The sequence below is a fragment of the Spermophilus citellus genome (assembly GCF_964194105.1).
Source record: "Spermophilus citellus genome assembly, chromosome: 9".
NCBI classification, from domain to species: domain Eukaryota; kingdom Metazoa; phylum Chordata; class Mammalia; order Rodentia; family Sciuridae; genus Spermophilus; species Spermophilus citellus.
In genome coordinates, this window is record NC_138191.1 from 96,725,417 (window position 1) to 96,743,912 (window position 18,496).

Consider the following 18,496-nt stretch of genomic DNA (forward strand, 5'->3'; position numbering starts at 1 on the left):
AGCCCAATTTACCACCCAGGTAAGGCCGTCCCAGTTTGTGGTGTTAGGATGCCTATGAGCCCCTGGCTGCCCTGCAACACCAGCCCCACCCAGGACACTCCTCAAGCTGCAGGGTCTTAGGACTGTGCTCATCAGCCTCCATCCCATTGGCCTGGGGCCCCAGTTCACTTCACCCTTTCACTCCCTGTTCATAAGGGACTTAGCCTGCTTGGAAGGACCGCACTGGCCTCCAGCTGGACTCCTGCCAATTCATCCTCTGCATTCCCACCAGTGTTGTTTAAAAAGTTCCATGACTCAGCAATCCGGTGGCTAGGAATTTACCCAATGGCTATGCTGGCAAAAGTACTCTAAGATGCATGACAACGTATGCTGCAGCATTATTTGCAATAATTACTAACTGGAAATAACCCGACAGACATCAGTAGACATGAAGAAAGCACTCGAAAGAACAGGTATGAATGCTGACACCGTGAGACCCTGCGATCCCCGGACTGGGGTGGAGAAGGGCTCATCAACACAGCCGGCGAGGTGGTGCCCGCCTGAGGTCCCAGCTACTAGGGAGGCTGAGGCAGGAGCATTGCAAGTTCGAGGTCCCCCTCAGCCACTTAGTGAGATCCTGTCTTAAAATTGAAAGGGCTGGGGATGTGGCTCAGTGGTAGAGCACCCCTGGGTTTGATTCCCAGCACCACCAAAAAAAACAAAAACAAAAACAAAAAAACTTCAGATTGGGATGACATCAAGTAACAAGCACAGATGCGCTTAAGACACATTCTAACAAGTCGCACATGAGAAACTGAGTCATGAGTATCCTTTGGGAAAAGAACTGGGGGTGCCAACTTTTGGACCTTTCTGAACTCCCTGAGTTCTCACCATTTACATGTCACTTGTTTCATCGGCTAAAATGGCAACAGGACTCACCGGCTCCCCTGGGCCACATCAGCTCCTATGGGAACCGCAGTGCTTGACATTCCGGGTCCTCTATGTGCTGCTCACCCCAGCCTCACATTCACCGGCTTCACACCCCTTGCTCTTCCTGGGACTCCCAAAGGCTGCCTCCACCCCACCCCACGGGTCACCTGAGATAAGCTATAAAGTGGGAAGAGCCGATGCAGTGACGCTCTTCTGTAGTCTCAGCTGCTCAGGATTGCTTGAGCCCAGGAATTTGAGATCAGCCTGGGTGACACAGTAAGACCCCCTCCTTTGTTTCTGGCACTGGAATTGAGCCCAGAGGTGCCTTACCACTGAGCTACATCCACAGCTCTATTTTTTTATATTGAGACAGGGTCTCACTAAGTTGCTGACGCTGGCCTCAAACTTGCGTTGTTCCTGCCTCAGCCACCAGAGTTAGTTAGGGTTACAGGTGTGCACTACTGCAGCCACTGAGACCCCCTCTTAAATAAATTTGTATGTGAAGTGGAAAGTGTACAGCATAGGAGTTGGACATGGGTTGGAGATGGCTTTGTCATTCTCTAGCTGTAGAACTCAGGCTCCCAGGTCTCTCCAGATCCCCTCCAGCCAGGGCAGCCTGCCCCAGTGGCTCAGTCCAGCACAGCCCTCTCCTGAGGCCATTCCCACAGAGGTGGGGAACAGTTATCCAACGACCAGCAACAGGCCTGTGGTGTCTATAGACTCAACCTCTTGCATCAGAGGGGTCAACTCTGGCCCCAAGGTGTCCGTGTGCCTGGCAATGACCTCATGTGGCAGCACGCTAGCTCAGTCCTTTCTCCCTAGAGCTGCTGCCCAGAGGCCTCAAGGTGCTGGGCCTGAAGTGGCTCCCCAAACTCCTCTCCAGGGGTTTCCTAGGGAAGTAGACTGAAAATACCAGCTGTGGGGCCTTGGGCAGTCCTTACATTATGTTTCTTCATCTTCAGGGCAGAGAATAGCATCTCACACACTAGGCACTCAGCATTCCTCCTGACTCTGGAAATGACATTTCTAGTGCAATTTCTAGCAGAGCTGTGTGAGGACCGACAAGGTGCAGCAATACATGGTGCCTGACATGTGGCACTGTCTGACATAAGAGAGGACTTGAACAACAGAGGCCTGGTGACCCAGGATTGTGTGGCCCATCATCCAAGAAACTAGTGGGAAATCCACAATGAACACGTGTGGGAGACCAACCTTGCTTGTGACTGAGTCACACTCCCCAGATGGGTGATGAAGCGTCAGGCAGCATTCTGCTAGACTTTCCCCACCCTTCTTGGGTTCGATGGGCGGTATCTCTTGCATGGGGGTGTCTTGCTATAGCCCCATGGGTGGAGCTATGCTCACCCGTTCCTTTGTAATATAACCCCTTGCCCTGTTTAGGATAGAATCTTCCATGGAAGTGCCTTGTGTGTCCCTCTCTCTTACTGTGCCCTTGGGTATGGCCTACCTAGATGTCAGTCAACCTGCTGACAGCAGACATCATGAAGATAGACTCAGCCCCCCTGAAACCTGACCCCTTGCCTCATTTGAATAGCTTCTCCTCAATAAAATGGGTCAGCGCATGCTCTCTCACTCTCTTCCTGCAGACCCATAAGGTCTGAGAAGCCGTCACAGGGACCCCAAAGAAAAAGATATTTGTATCTCTTGTGTGGTTATTACGTGCAGCCCAGTCAGCCCAGTTCAACTGGAGTAACCCCTGAGTGATTTAGTAGCAAATGAAACTCGGCAAATACGCTATTAGGATTTTCTATAGTCACTGTGGAATGTGTGTGCAAGGTAAATAATTCTGTAAGAACCCAGCACCCATAGCACCTGCCATGAGGCCAATAAGAGACACATCGTTTTCAAAACAAGGAAGGTCCTACTAGCCCTGGATTTCAGATGAAGAAACTGAAACGAAGATGCTCATCACAGCCTCAGTCTGGGGCAGAGCTGGTTGAGGTGGAGGCTGAGGCTGGCCAGGCTCCAGAGCCCACACCTGTGTAGCATGAGGACATGGGGCTGCAGTGCCCGCTGACAGCACCATCACACCAACACAGACTCCAGTATGATTCAGGGCTCTTTATTGCCAGTGAGACCATCAGGCTGAACACGGGCAGAGGCCCTGGCTTCTGGCTTCACCCAGGATGCAGGCTCCTCAGAGGGAAGGGGTAGGGGTGCTCAGGCCTCAAAACCTCTTTGGCTCACACAGCTCCATGCAAATACAGAGCCAAAAACTTTCTGAATGTCTCTGGCTGGAAACTAGTTGGTCCAACAGGTTCCTGGAAAGAACACAGCCCATTAGGATCCTGCTACTAGATTTAAAGGCAGCAATTAAACAAAGGCCCAGCTTCTGTAAATCTTGAGCACCTGGGTCATCGCTGTTTCTTCCCCTACTGCCTCTCAACAGGTCTAAGGGGCACTGAGCTGGCACTGAAGAGATGCCTGAGGGTGTGAAATTGAGAAGGTCAGGAAGCTTCTGTTGACACTGCCCTGCTTGCTCCCTAACTAACTCCTCTCACCTCAACCACCAGGAACAGTCTGCTGCCTCCTTTTATCCAGGGACAATAATCCCTCACTCATTCCATATCCATTTACCAAGCACCTGTTCTCACTGTATCAGGTTGTGTCCAGGGCTAGAGACCCAGCAGTGAAGTGAATGTGGTGCCTGCCCTCAAGGAGTGGTAATAAAAGGTGACAGATCTCATTGCAGAAAAAGGGTACTAAGAAAGCAGGGGAAATGACTTAACTCACCAACTTCCACGCAGGGAAAGACAAGTAGAATGGGCCAGAAATAAAAAGGAGAGGAAGGAGGCTTCAAAGAGAACAGCACATGGAAGAGCAGAGTACAAGATGAGGGCGGGAAGGGCCAGGGTGAGGCTGAGGCCCAGGCTTCTGGTGATGGGTAAAGGGGGGGAGCTGGCTCACAAGACAAGGGGCCTAGTACTGGAAGGAAGTACTGAGTCTGTTCTGGAAGGAAGAGATTGAAGGAAGAGGACCTGAGCCACAAAAGAGATTGACTAAGAACAGAGAGATGGGAGGTAGCTACTGTGACTGTGCAGGTGAGAAGAGAGGGTCTGGAGCCAAAGAGAAGGGCCCAGATTCAGAAGACATTTCAAGGGCAGAAATGTGGACATGCTGGGAGTCAGTCACAGAAGGCAATCTGTCAGCAAGCCCTGGGTAGGAACCAGTTGTCACAGACCTAGCAGCACCCTGCTCTGCTCTCTCATCCCCTGATCCTGCTGTCTCTTTAGAGCACTCTCTACTGCTTGGTGTTTTAGTGTGAACTGACTTAAAACATCACTGCTGCCCACTGCAGAGAGCAGGCCTGAACTCTGTCAGCTGATCCCTGGGTGCAGCAGCAACAATGCCACGGGAGGAACTGTGTGTCAATGAAATGAAACAAAGAGTACATTGCCCACAGGCCCTGCCCTCCAGGAGTGTGGAGCTTGGTTTAGTGGAGGAGAAAAACATGGAACAGATAGGTACTCTGGGGCACTGAAGCACTGAAGTGAGGCAGGGGTTAAGGACAGTGGTGATAAGGGAAGATTTCCCATGTAAGAAACACACTAAACCTAGAAGGACAAGTGAAGGATGACCAGATGAGAGAAATGGGGAGGGGAGAGGGAGGAGGAAGGGAGAAGCCTCCTATACAGAAGGAGCAGCATCCAAGGCCCCAGGCCCGTTGGATGCTGTAAGGAGTTGGGTGTGGCTGGAGGTGGGTTCAGAGGGAAACAGGAGCTAAAGAGAGGGGCAGGCAGACATTTTGGGTGCACAGTCCCTAGAGCCAGGGCCCTCCTCCCAGCCCAGTTCCAATCACCAAACAGGAGATGGCTACACTTACCACCACTACTTTCTTTTTGATTACCGGGCGACACCAGAAGTGTTGATAGAGGAACTGGTCTGAATCCACCCAGGCCAGATTCTTGACCCCCTCGTTAGAGGCCAGATCTGTGGTATTCAACTGAAACACCAGGAACTGGAAGACACGTCCATCTGTGCCCACGCTCTGCACAACTATCGGATGCTCCAAGACCTTGCTGTCGTTCTGAGAGGAAAAGGAGACAAATCAAATCTACCTCTAGATTCATGGGAGTAGAGGTGAGCTTATGAAAACTGGAAAGATCCTGGCACTCAGGAGGCCACTGAAGAAAGTGGTTTTAGTAGAAATGTGATCGCCAAGAGATGCTAACCAAAAGATCATCAGCAAGTGCATTGACTGGTGAAATCCTGGAGTGACGCGGCTGGAATGGACTCTCCAGGAAAGTAACATGTAGGCACACCATAGACCAGGCAGATTCTAGCACTGCCCTTCAGAACACCCACCTCCTCCTATTTAATGGCTTCATCTTGGGGCAATTAAAATAGAATGGAGCCAGGCGCAGTGGCGCACGCCTGTAATCCCAGCAGTTCGGGAGGCTGAGGCAGGAGGATCACGAATTCTAAGCGAGCCTCAGCAATGGTGAGGCACTAAGCAACTCAGTGAGACCCTGTCTCTAATACAAAATTGGGCTGGGGATGTGGCTCAGTGGTTGAGTGCCCCTGTGTTCAATACCTAGTACTAAAAAACCAAAATAAAACAGAATGGAATTCAGGGCCATGCCTTCCCTCACCTCTCCTGGCTCTGCCTGGCCCCTGTGGTTCATGTCCCAGGGAGTCTGGTGCTTCAACTTGAGCATACTGAACTAACAGCTCCCACCACTGAAAGGCAATTACTTGGCAAGTCACAAAGTTCAGGCAAGTGAGCTGGGAGGAATCCCTCTAACTCACGGCATTGCCTGATGGGGCTAACAGTGAAATCAGCTGTCAAACCTTAACCTGGAGGAGGGGTGAATAAATATGATGTCATTTGGTTCTCACACCATCTGACAGAGAAGAAAACAGATTCAACAGGGTAAACTGACTTGTCTGACATCAAGTCACAAAGAGGGTGGCACCAGAACCCAACGTGGCTCATGTGAGACCATGCACACTGTTCACTCCTGCCTTGATCCCGAGGGCCTGGCATCCTGGACCGTCTGTGCCAGTAGTCACCTTGGCTTCCCACTGTCACTGCAACTTCAGCTCTGTCGCACCAGGACTTTACCAGTCAATTCATTCTCTGATGATCCTTTTCAGTGGGCACCACTTGGTAATCATAGTAATACTAAAACCACTTACTGAAGGCCTCCTGGGTGCCAGACATCTTGCCAGTTTTTTATAAAATCACCTCCATGCTCATAAATCTAGAAGTACGGTCCCACTTAAGAGATGAGAACACTGGTATAATTTGTTCCAGGTCACTCATGAGGTATGAGCCAGGATCAAACCGCAGGCTGTTAAGTCATATAAAAATTTATTGTTTTGGTTTACACCTGGTGTCTCAGTATATATGACAGTAGCACCTCTTTTGTTCTTAGTAGTGTCCCTGTTTGAATGACACATCATATAGTCAACCTGTGGATACTGCAGCAATCCAGTTTGGTGATTGCTACTTGCCGGACAAAGATCCAATGAGCAGGCTCCACAAAGCAGGACATCCTGATTCAAAAATTCTGCTGACACTCTCCCATCAGGGTTGATCTGACATTAGGAATAGCTAATGGCAGACCTCAGTGTGGGCCACACTGGGGTTGTTAGCTTTAGAAATTACCTGTTCTGAGCAGCATTTAAAAAAAAAAAGTAGGGCTGGGGATGTGGCTCAAGCGGTAGCGCGCTCGCCTGGCATGCATGCGGCCCGGGTTCGATCCTCAGCACCACATACCAACAAAGATGTTGTGTCCGCCGAGAACTAAAAAAAATAAGTATTAAAAATTCTCTCTCTCTCTCTCTCCTCTCTCACTCTCTCTTTAAAAAAAAAAAAGTATCTATAAGCATTAGCTGAGAATTCTGTACTCTTATCTCTCTACAGATCAATAAAACTATAGGTAGTTACATAAATTTCTCAGCAATTTTACCTTTTACCTGGAGAATCTTCCCATAATTGTTCAACTTCACTTCCTCAGGAATAATTTGTACCTGGAGGGGTTGGGGGAGGCCCCCCTCCTGCCCAACCGGGTGGCAATTAGTGGCAGCATTGCTACCCAGGCACTGCTGGCAAAAGCTGGCACAGCTGCTACCATGAGCTGGCAGGCCTAGGACATGGCATGTGACCGCCTCCTTCCATCCTTCAAAGGTGGAGGGATTATGGATCCAGTCCTTGCTTCTTTAGTCATCAGCTGTGGGATCTTAGACAGTTACCTAACTTTCCATAGCCTTCGGGATGCATACAGTCAGAATGGGAATAAAGCTAGCCCTTCTAGGACTGGAAAGACACATAGTACATAAAGATGTGACAATAGCTTCTCTTTCTTTTTTGCTTTTTGTGGTGTTGGACATTGAATCCACGGCCTTGTGCACACTAAGCAGGTACTCTACCACTGAGCTACATCTCGGCTCACTTGCTAATCTCTCATCTGGGTGACCTTGGGCAAGTTACTTAGCCTCCCTGAACCTCAGTGTCACTTGTCAAGTGAAACTAACAGCTTCTGCCAAATGGGGTTGCTATAAGGAGTGAACTTGGCAGTGGTCCTCAAAATTTCATGCAGGGTTTTCAAACTCAAGCTTGTACTGGCTTTAATCACCTGGGAGGTGTGTTCAATGCTGACAGTTGGCCCCAACACCAGGGCTTCCGATTCCATTGGTATCAGTCTGGGAATATGCATTTCCAACAAGCTCACTGATGGGACTTCTGCTGCTCATCTAGGCTGTATTTTGAGAACCAATAATACAAGAGCCCTAATAAATGCCTGAAATGTAGCAGATGCGCAATACAGGCACAATGCAGCCCACTCCCAATTCATGTACCTAGTCATGCTTCCACAATCCTGCCTAGCGCCTAGACCAAGCAGGACGGGAAATTACAGAATTTCTTCACTCCTTTAACCTCAGGCTCTAACCAAAACCTGGGAGCCCAGCAGCATCTCTCAGAATCCTTCTTCTGCACATACACAAAACCAGGGACCTGGTGTCTCAGGCTTGCTTAGGCTTTCATGTGGCTCTCCTCTCCCTGGAGGCATTTGCTCTGGGGCCCCTTTATCTTGGGACAACTCAACCACTCACCCCCCATTCCATACCATTTAGGTCCCTGGGACCTCCTCTTAGGATCAAGGGATTGCCACCAAGTGGTATCTGGGTCCTTAGAATCCACTGTGAGCTGGCAAGCAGGTTAGGCCATCTCCACTGCCTTGCTTCCTTCTGCCTGCCTGGTGGATACCCAGCTCTAGTTCTAATGCTGCAGAGCAGGGCAATGTGCTGGAGCACAGAGAACTGAAGGCTTCAGAGCTGGGAGCACTTCGTTCTACTCTACACTTACTGGACAAGCTAGTTAGCTCCTGTGTTCCTGTGGAATACTCTGGAAAACAGGGATCTCAATGAAACCTCATGGGCTACTGTCTCTGGGTAAAGTGCAAACCCCTAGCTGGTCCCCAATGGAGGTCAGTTTGTCCCCACAGGGTGAGTGGAAGTGCTTCTCCCTAAGATTCTCAGTCAAGCAAGGAGTTCCCACATTGACTTCTTCCTTTGAACAATGTCCTTGAGAGAGAGAGGGACAGGACACCACATAAAGCACTTCAGTAGTCTTCTCCACATACATACCCCATAGAGGCGCCGGGCTTGAGCCAGGGCATTGCCAAAAGCAAACAGAATCATCTTGGCCCGTAGCTTATCTGGATGAAAGCGGTGTGGTTGTAACTTGGCTGTCTCCAGGAGATACAGGGTGTGGGGAAAGCAGTAAGGATATCCCTCCCGGAATCCTGCAAGATACATAATCACATGGAGGGGTGGAAAAGATCAGCCAGCCTGCCAGAGCCTTAGAAGAGCCACCTCCTTGGCTCAGGGGAAGGCATGACCAAGACACTGGAGGCACATGCCAGCTCAGAGGTGGTCACAGCCTGTTGCCTGCTTCCCATAAATAACTTTTCTACTGGGCTGCAACCACACTCATTTACGTATGTCTACTGGGTAGCTACACTGAGACCATATGTGGGTTGCAAAATCTAAAATGTTTACTATCATCTGGCTCTTCATGGAAACCGTCTGCCAATCTGTTCCAGGTGCTTCTTGTGTGCTTGTTCTGACTCCACCCTTTTTCTCTTCAAGCCCACAGATGACAGTGATGTCCAAGGAGAAAACTAACCTGAAAGCTGTTGGCAATTATTAAAAACAAAGCAAATCATTGCAGAGTTCAGCATTTTACTATTATTCAGTAGCTTTATGTTATCTGTTACTTTCATATTAGTGACAAATAACTTGTCTCGTATTTCACAACTGGTCAAAATTCAGCTTTTGCTCATCTTAGCCACAATCTGTCAAGTTAAGAATCCTGTTCTCCTGTAAAGCTATGAATAAACCCTTGGAAGGCTGGAAGCTTCTACAATAAGTGATCTGAGTCAGTGAATATGGGTGAAAAAGAGGGAGAAACAGGCTGGGAAATGCTCTGAAAATCCCTGAGGAGAGCACTAACAGAGGGAAGTGGCTTTCCTGAACATGGAAGTGCCCAGCACATGTGTGATGCTAGGTGCTAAGATATGAATCAGGAGCAGAGCCCAAACGGAGCCTGCCAATGCCTTTGAGGAACTCAATCTAAAGGGGAGACATACAGGAAAACCAATCATGTCCACATGGAGGGATGTCAAAATCCACAGTGATTCAGGGATGAGGGAGGAGAGATGAAAGGTCCCTGATGAGACAGAGATCTCTGGGAGGAAATGATTCTTAAGACAAACTGTGAGCTGCAGACAAATGGTCAATATTCCTGTGGAGGGAAGAGGAATTAGAAAGCCCAGTGGTGAGGAGGGGATGATGTATGAGGTCCAGGTGCAATGAAGGGACAGTGGGGGTTGGGGGTGACAATAGGGAGGGCAGCAGGAAGCAAATGTGAAGGCCCTCACAGGAGAAAGCTAGGAGAACCTACTCTACAGAGGCAGTGGGGAGAGGCATGAAGGGAGATGAGACTAAACCGGGGTTTCAGGAAAGTCTCCTCTGGAACTATCAGCTAGACAGATGGTGAGAAAATAGCCTGGGGTCACAATGACCAGTTATGAGAGCAGAGTGCAAGGCATTCTGGGTACAAGCTGAGTCTGACTGCCAAGTTTCCGATGGGGCTGACAGAGTCTGAGTTGATGCCTTGTGGAATGGAATTTGGATGAATAGCTGCATTAAAGGCCCATGGAGGAAGGCTGAAGGTACTAGCAGTCTATAGGATGAGCAGAAAGAGGGTGCCTTTAAAAGGATCCATGAATAAAGGAAAAGTCTGGTCAAAAGCCCCTTAAGCAAGGTATGGTGAACAACAACAAAAAACACTGAAGCCACCCATTAACACTCTGATGTCAGAAGTTACTACTTGGGATAAAATGAAAAGTCAGCCTTGAAACAAATCACTTAACCTCCTTGGGCCACAGTTTCCTTGCCTATGAAATGGGAATAACAGTACCTGCTGCATGGGCTGCTACATGGATCCTAGGAGATAAATGCACATGAGTTCCTAGTGCATCCTTTTCCTTTGGAGAAAGCATATCTCTCACCTTTGCATTGCCTACAACTCAAAGGCTTTGCTTCTCACCTGTATCATCTTTCACTTTATAAACATTGCATTCCTGAAGATCAATAGTGGGAGATATAGGATAGAAGGTCTCGAGAACATGATTCTTGGTAGCTTCAATCTCCTCTCTGGAGGCAATGGGGGGCAGAGGATCCTTGACACTCAGTCGGGTGCCACTAGTACCACGGACCTGAAGGAGAACAGATTCTAAAAGAAGAAAAAGATATTCAGTCCAAACTAATGTAAAGACTTTTATCCACTCAGCAAAGTCTAAAGCCTTTATTTCCTGTGCATCTCAAGTCTACTATAGGCACAAAACCTGGGATTAAGGTGTTAGTCCTGGGGTCCTCGAGAGAGAGAGATGAGCTAGTGCACTCTTCTTCCTGTGTTTCTTTCTTGATAGATCCAGAAACCTGGTGGTCCTGGGGGTCCAGTGCATGTCACACAGATCTTTTTTTTTTTTTGGGGGGGGGGGTGGGCGTGGTGCTGGGGATTGAACCCAGGGCCTTGGCCTTGTGTATGCTAAGCAAGCACTTTACCAACTGAGCTATAGCCCTAGCCCCTACACAGATCTTCTTGAGCACCAACTCTAAGCTGGGAACTCAGCTTACAAGTACTCTTTCTGCTCAAGGAGCCCACCAGGCAGTAAGTGCTGTAGCAAAAAGTATAAACCAGACTCAGATACAACCCAGAAGGGGAAAGTGACTTCTCTGGGAGGTCTGGAGAGCATCTTTGAAAAATAATGCTTTATTCAATAAATGGGCCAAGGAACTGAACAGACACTTCACAGAAGAAGAAATACAACTGATCAACAAATACATGAAAAAATGCTCAACATCTTTAGCAATTAGAGAAATGCAAATCAAAACTACTCTAAGATTTCATCTCACTCCAGTCAGAATGGCAATTATCAAGAATAGAAACAACAGTAAATGTTGGTGAGGACGTGGGGAAAAAGGTATACTCATACATTGCTGGTGGGAATGCAAACTGGTGCAACCATTATGGAAAGTAGTATGAAGATTCCTCAGAAAACTTGGAATGGAACCACCATTTGACCTAGCTATCTCACTTCTCAGTTTATACCCAAAGGACTTAAAATTAGTACATTATAGTGATGCTGCCACATCAATGTTTATAGCAGCTCAGTTCACAATAGCTAAACTATGGAACCAACCTAGGTGCCCTTCAACAGATGAATGGATTAAAAAAATGTGGCATATATACACATCATATACACATACACACACATACACACACACACACACACACATATATATATATATATATATATATATATATATATATATATATGATGGAATATTACTCAAGCTTAAAGAAGAATGAAATTATGGCATTTGTTGGTAAATGGATGTAGCTGGAGAATATCATGCTAAGCAAAATAAGTCAATCCCCCCAAATCAAAAGCTGAATGTTTTCACTGATAATGTGGATGCTAATTCACAATGTGGGGTGAGGCTAGGGAAGAACAGAGTTACTTTAGGTTAGGTAGAGGGGGAATGAGGGGGGAAGGATAGTAGAATGAATCAGATATTATTACCCTATGTACATATATAACTATATGACCAGTGTTATCCCACATCATGTATAACTATTAGAATGAAAAATTATACTCCATTATATATGATGTATCAAAGTGTATTCTACTGTCATGTATAACTAATTAAAACAAATTTAAAAAATTTTAAAAAAATAGGCATCTAAAGTATGGATAATAACGGGACTTCTCAATTTTAGCACAATACTCATTTTGGACCAAATTATTCTTTGGTGAGGGGGCTGTCCTGAGCATTGGAGAAGCAGCCCTGTCTCTACACACCAGAAGTCCCTTCTCATCCTATCCCCACCCACTCAAGTCATCACAATCAAAAATGTCTCCAGACATTGCCAAATGTTCCCTAGAGGGCAAAACTGTCTTCAGCTGAAAACCACTGAGTTGGAGACTACCAAGCAAAATGTGTGAGAAAATCGTCCAGTTAAGGAGGACTAACATGTGCAAGGTCATAGAAGTGTGAGTCCACAGAGAAACACATCCAATGACTAAAGTATAATATAGTAAGGAAGAGGGATGAAGGGTGAGAAGCAATGAGACCAGAAGATGGAATGACTTGATCAACCCAAGAACAGGGCCAGTTGACCCCAACAACTGAGAGTGAAACACTAGGCCAGTCAGAGAATTGCATAAGGCAGACTTACATATCTGCTGGGAGGAACACAGGTGATCTACATTAGATTGACCAGCGATCTGCATAAAAATATGCAGATACAGTTCTTGAGTCCCCACAGGCAACCACATGCCACCACCAGATGAAGTGCACATGGAAAGGCTCCTTGAGCATGGGAAACTGAGGGGACTTCATGGAGGCACACCTACTTCTGCAGGTGCTTGGACTTCAGAAATAGTCAAAGTACAGTGTATAGATAATGTATCAAAGCTGATTTTCTGCTCAGTGCTGTGGAGCACTCCTATAATCCCAGCAACTCAGGAGGCTAAGGAAGGAGGATCACAAGTTTAAGACCAGCCTCAACAATTTAGTGAGGTCCTAAGGACTTAGCAAGAGCCTGTCTCAAAAAAAAAAAAAAAAAAAAAAAGAATGTGGCTCAGTGGTTAAGCAACACTGGGTTCAAACCCCAGTACCAAAAAAAAAAAAAAAAAAAAAAGACTTATTTTCTAACAATCTGTTCGGTCAACAGCACTGCCATTTAATGAATATGTGGCCTTCCTTACTGGGTATGTAAAAAATGGATACTACATCTGTGGATGCATAAACTCTGATCAGTTTGTTAAAGTATATCATAATCACACCTCAAGATTAGTTTCCTAAAACATTTCCTGTTTCCTCACATATAATATGCAAGGAATATAAATGTGCCTGGACCTCTCCTAACCCGGGGTTTTAGATTCTCCCCACAGACCACTCTAGTGTGGTTTCTAATTCAATTCCCTCCACATCCCTCCTCCAGTGACAGCTCCAAATGGGGCAGTTTAATTAGAGGTAATACTTGATGATGGGCCAACAAGTACTCCTCTATTAATGAGGCTCACTAATTTCCTTAGTGGTGCCATTACCTCTACAAGGTTGACTCCCTGCCAGGAAGTCCATATGCAAAGGGGCAAGCTGGAGAAACCTGACCAAACAGATGTCCTAAAGTGCCAAATTATTCCCTAGCTGGTTTCCCTGCTCCAGGATCCCACCACTTAGAATACCTGTGTCCTCTGACATACCTGCGTCAAACACCTGAGAGTTGATATCTGTTTGTTAGCTGCAACATAATGTAATAAGTGCTATGATGGCACAAGGAGCACCGAGGAGGGACAGCTAAACCAGCCTGGACTCCCAAAGAGGAGGCCTGGGCTGAGCCTTACAGATAAGTAGAATATGGATACATGAGGAAAGTAGAAAAGAGCATTCCAGACAGAATGTATAGCAATTCAAGGGCTCCAAGGTGGGAACACTTTACACTAAAGAGCTGCAAGTGGCTAATTTAGGGATGGGGGGTATAGGGACAGAATAGTAGTGGAGGAGATAAGATTTAGAAAGACTAGGTGAAGGTCAAAGCATAGAGGGCCTTGAATATCACAATAAAGAGTTCAAGCTACTGGGAGGCAGGATTTGAAATAAGGGAGAGACATAAAAAGAGTTGTACTGACCGGATACAGTTGTGCACACCTGTAATCCCAGCTGCTCAGGAGGCTAAGGCAGGAGGATTCCAAGTTCAAGTCCAGCCTCCATAACTTAGCAAGACTCTGTCTCCAAATAATAATTAGAAAAGGCTGGGGATGTAGTTCAGTGGTAGAGCACTCCTGGGTTCAACTCCAGGAAGTGTGGGGGAGTTTTACTGTAGAAAGATCACTCCAGCAGCTATGTTGAACCCAGATTTGGAAAAGTAGAGAAGTATGAAATGTGTAAGACTGTTTCAATAGAACGTGAGTGTGGTGAGGACAGACTCAATGTGCTTTATCTGCTCATCTTCAGCTTTTAGGCACTCCCAAGCATAGTGTGGGCACTTAACAGATAATGGTTGGCTATTAATGGTCTTAGACAGGAGTGATTAAAAACAAAAAGGTCACCAGGCATGGTTACACATACCTGTAATCCCAGCAACTCAGGAGACTGAGGCAGAAGGATCACGAGTTCAAAGCCAGCCTCAGCAGATTAACAAGGCATTTAGCAATTCAGAGAGACTCTGTCTCTAAATTAAATATAAAAAAAAGGACTGGGGGGGCTGGGGTTGTGGCTCAGCAGTGGAGCGATCACCTCACATGTGCAAGACCCTGAGTCCGATCCTAAGCACCACATAATAGATGAATAAAATGAAGGTATTGTGTCCAACTACAACTAAAGAATAAAATTAAAAAAAAAAAAAAGGACTGGGGACATGGCTCAGTGATTGAGCACCCCTGGGTTCAATCCCAGTACTAAAAACAAAACAAAACAAAAAGGTGGTGAGGTCATACCTAACAATACTGAATATATGTCTGAGCTTACAAACCTGGGCCATGAAGAGAGTGAGGATAGGTATTTGAGAGGTATTTGGGTAGGGTGGGGTGGGAATGGGAGGGATAAACTAATAGTGGGACTGAGGATAGAAAGATAAAAACGGCCTAGAATTTTCTAGTGTACAAGATGACCAACCTCGATTCCAGGTGGCAGATAATGAGTAGTTTTTGGCAAGGATCCGCCTGGCCAGAGAAGGATGCTTGAGAATCTGGGATTTACACAGCTGTATCAGACTGTCCACAATGACTGGGCTTGGAGAAAAGAAGAGACATTTGTAGACTTAAAGCAACAGGTTGGCTCCATGATCCATCATTTGGAAATCTTAATTACTCAAAGGAAACATACCAGTAGGTCTCTCTCTTGGGGATGTCCTCAGTGGAGTGCCAGAGACGGGCATGAGAGATGATGTTTAGAACCTGCTCATCTTGGTTCTCTATGTGGTTCCTCGGATCGTCCACAAGCCTAAGCACTTTCTCAGGAAGTCCTTCTATTAACTTGCTCTTGGTCAGCCAGAGGGCCTGCTTCACACCTTTAGGGTAATCAGCACAAAACAATGAAATGAGAAATGGGTTCAGGAAGAGCTGCTCGTGTCTGCTAGGCAGCATAATGGAGAAAAAGCTGCCTTAATAGAGGGCTGGATTTGTCTTGGGGAAACTCGAGGGGAAAGAATTGAAAGTGAAGAGTAGAAGCTAGGGGAGCCAGATTTCACCTCAACATCTGGAATGACCATCTACTTCAAGATGGTCAACAGCTGACTGAGGTACTGTGTACTTGCCATGGGAGAAATTCAAACAGTGGCTAGAAAGCTGATGTCATATGGCTGAATCCTATTAGCAGCAGTGAGACCCAAGGCTATGGTATTACATCAACACATGCCAACCCTTCACTTAAGATCCCTCTGTTGTTGGGCTGGGGATGTGGCTCAAGCGGTAGCGCGCTCGCCTGGCGTGTGTGCGGCCCGGGTTCGATCCTCAGCACCACATACAAACAAAGATGTTGTGTCCGCCGAGAACTAAGAAAAAATAAATAAATATTTTAAAAAATTGTCTCTCTCTCTCTCTCTCTGTCCCACTCTCTCTTTAAAAAAAAAAAAGAACCCTCTGTTGCCTGTCATGGTGGCACACACCTATAATAATCTCAGTGGCTCAGGAGGCTGAGGCAGGAGGACTCAAGCTTGAGGCCAGCCTCCACAACTTAGTGAGATCTTGTCCTAAAATAAAAAAATAAAAAGGCTGGGTGTGTAGTTCAGTGGTTGAACTTCTGGGTTCAATCTCTGGTTAAAAAAAAAAAAAAATCCCTGCTGTTAATCTATACCCCACCCCTGACACATATATCAGGTGTCAATAAAATAAATAATTTTATTCTATATCTACCAAACATACCTTATTAGGTATGACCCCAGGAATAAACCCATGCGACCTTATCAAGGGAAAGTGTGGACTTTCTTTTTTTTTTTTTTTTTTTTTATATTTTTATTTCTTAGTTCTCGGCAGACACAACATCTTTGTTGGTATGTGGTGCTGAGGATCGAACCCGGGCCGCACGCATGCAAGGTAAGCGCGCTACCGCTTGAGCCACATCCCCAACCCCCGAAAGTGTGGACTTTCAAGGGAAAGCAGCTTTTGGAAAAAATGAGAATAATTTTAGATTTTCATGAGTAATTTAAGGAGCCCTGAATTTGGAATAACTTAAGCAGAGAACTTTTCACATCTTGTTTAAATTAACCCTGATATTCTGTAATGAGCTATTTTCTTTTTTCCAGTACTGGGGACTGAAACCTGGGAGCACTTTACCACGAGCTACACCCCAGTCCTTTTAATTTTTTGAGACAAGATCTCACTAAATTGCTAAGACTGGTCTTGAACTTGTAATTTTCCTGTCCCAGTTTCCCAAGGAGCTGGGATTACACGCATGTGCCACCATGCCTGGCTTAGATGAGCATAATCTTAACTTCTCAAGTACTGCTAATGCATTAATCCACTGGGTTTCATTACCAGAGTCACTCAAGGGTACCAAGTCTTGTGATACCCTTCATAGCACTTTGTAAGGACACTGGAAGTGTTTAATAGCTGGAAAATAAGCTTGCAGGAATAGGATGGGGCAGTTTAAGAGGCGGGCCCATTGATTTGCTCTAATCTAAGGATTTTTTTTTTTTTTAAACTGATGTAGGCCCCAATGTCTGCCAGGGCTCTTTCTTTCCCAATTACCTCTTGGAAAATACTGCTCCCACTTGTCTCAAGCATTTTGTTTTTAGGATCTGTCCTATTCCTATTCTGATTTGAGTGGGAAGACTAGGAATGAAGAAAGGGACTCTCAATCAACAGTCAACTCCTCACAACACACATGGACTCTAGGTGTTTCTGTGTGGTGTTAGAGATTGAACATTCAGAATGCTAGGCAAGGGTTCAACCTCTGACGTACATCTTCAGCCCTTAAATCTGTTCTTAGTGAAAGTGATAGAGGAGCTGAAATGGGTAGAAGATTTTCAAGTTCAGATTCTCTCCTTGAAAACATTTTGCCTCTGACTTTTGACAAAGGACACTGACCTAGCAAAGCGGAATTGGGGATCTGGCTTCACCATTAATCTACAGTGCACCTGTGAGAAAATCACTTCCTTTCTGTTACAATTAGTAATTCTGTGAAATAAGGTCACAGGCCTGGAGATTAAACACTTTCTGATTTCTTTCCACTAGAAACTCCCTCCAGCTATTTCTTAAAAGTACAGTTATCTCCAGAATGTCAGAGCTAGAGGGGTCAGTGTGGACTGTCTAGTCGTCACCATTCATTTCACAGGAACTGGAGGCTCAGGAATACCAGCCACTTGCCTGAGGTCATAGAGTTATAGACAGAGCTTGGTTTAGAAACCATGTCTTTTCACTTTAACAGTAAAACTCATTATTCCATCACATAAGCATAGGTCTATTAATCCTGAAAACTTCCAGAAGATGGGAATCATTATGGTTCCATATTTCAGATGAAGAAACCAAAACCCACAGGGCTTCAATGTTTCATCCAAAGCCACAGAAGTTCGGGGGTCAGAGCTGCACAGAGGAACTAGGCCCCTCCCGCCTGTCCTGGGTCCTCACCCTCGACTAGACGGCAACGCTCGTGGAATATGTAGCAAGCCTGGTCCTTGTACAGTGCATGTTCGTGAAGCGGGATCGAGGGGCGGAACTTTGGGTGCGTCCAGCCAGGATCCCAGGGCGGGAAGACCGGCCGCGCGAGCCCCGGCATGAAGTGCATCTTCCCCGCGTAGGTGATGGGCTCCAGTCCAGGGATCTCGTACACCCTGTCCAGGGGAGGAGGCGGGGGCTTCCGCGTGGAGCGTACGCCCCATTCGTAGGCCCCACGTCTTGGAGCGCCGCAGCCTCCAAGGCCGAGCCGCCCAGAACCAGCAAGCGCCTGCTTTGCGGGCCCAGACGCCAACGCCATACCCTGGTCACCTAAAGACCTCCACCTGGACGCCGCCATCTTTCCCCGCGCAGGGTCTGCCGGGAGCTCAGGGGGC

The 18,496-nt window shown here is 46.7% G+C and overlaps 1 protein-coding gene across 2 annotated transcripts; it reads right to left on the reverse strand.

Annotated features, from left to right (window-relative positions):
* Positions 1 to 2,973: 2,973 nt before the first annotated feature.
* Positions 2,974 to 18,483, reverse strand: MRPL37 (mitochondrial ribosomal protein L37). 2 transcript variants are annotated; one of them, XM_081307498.1, is made up of 7 exons: positions 18,075 to 18,483; positions 15,334 to 15,517; positions 15,124 to 15,239; positions 10,487 to 10,672; positions 8,521 to 8,678; positions 4,751 to 4,954; positions 2,974 to 3,188 (listed from the first exon to the last, which is right to left on the reverse strand). In XM_081307498.1, the coding sequence occupies exons 1-7, from the start codon at positions 18,457 to 18,459 to the stop codon at positions 3,111 to 3,113; spliced, it is 1,311 nt and encodes a 436-aa protein (XP_081163624.1). In that variant the 5' UTR covers positions 18,460 to 18,483; the 3' UTR covers positions 2,974 to 3,110. The 2 variants fall into 2 exon arrangements, with proteins under 2 accessions (XP_081163624.1, XP_081163625.1); XM_081307499.1 differs by lacking the exon at positions 10,487 to 10,672.
* Between the last annotated feature and the right edge of the window lie 13 nt (positions 18,484 to 18,496).

Coding starts and splice junctions, on each gene's coding strand:
- MRPL37 (XM_081307498.1), bottom strand. CDS start 18,459: ATGGCGGCGTCCAGGTGGAGGTCTTTAGGTGACCAGGGTATGGCGTTG. Junction 10,673..15,123: donor ATCTGCCACCTGGAATCGAG/GTTGGTCATCTT, acceptor TTCTTCTTTTAG/AATCTGTTCTCCTTCAGGTC. Junction 3,189..4,750: donor TCAAAAAGAAAGTAGTGGTG/GTAAGTGTAGCC, acceptor TGTTCTTTCCAG/GAACCTGTTGGACCAACTAG.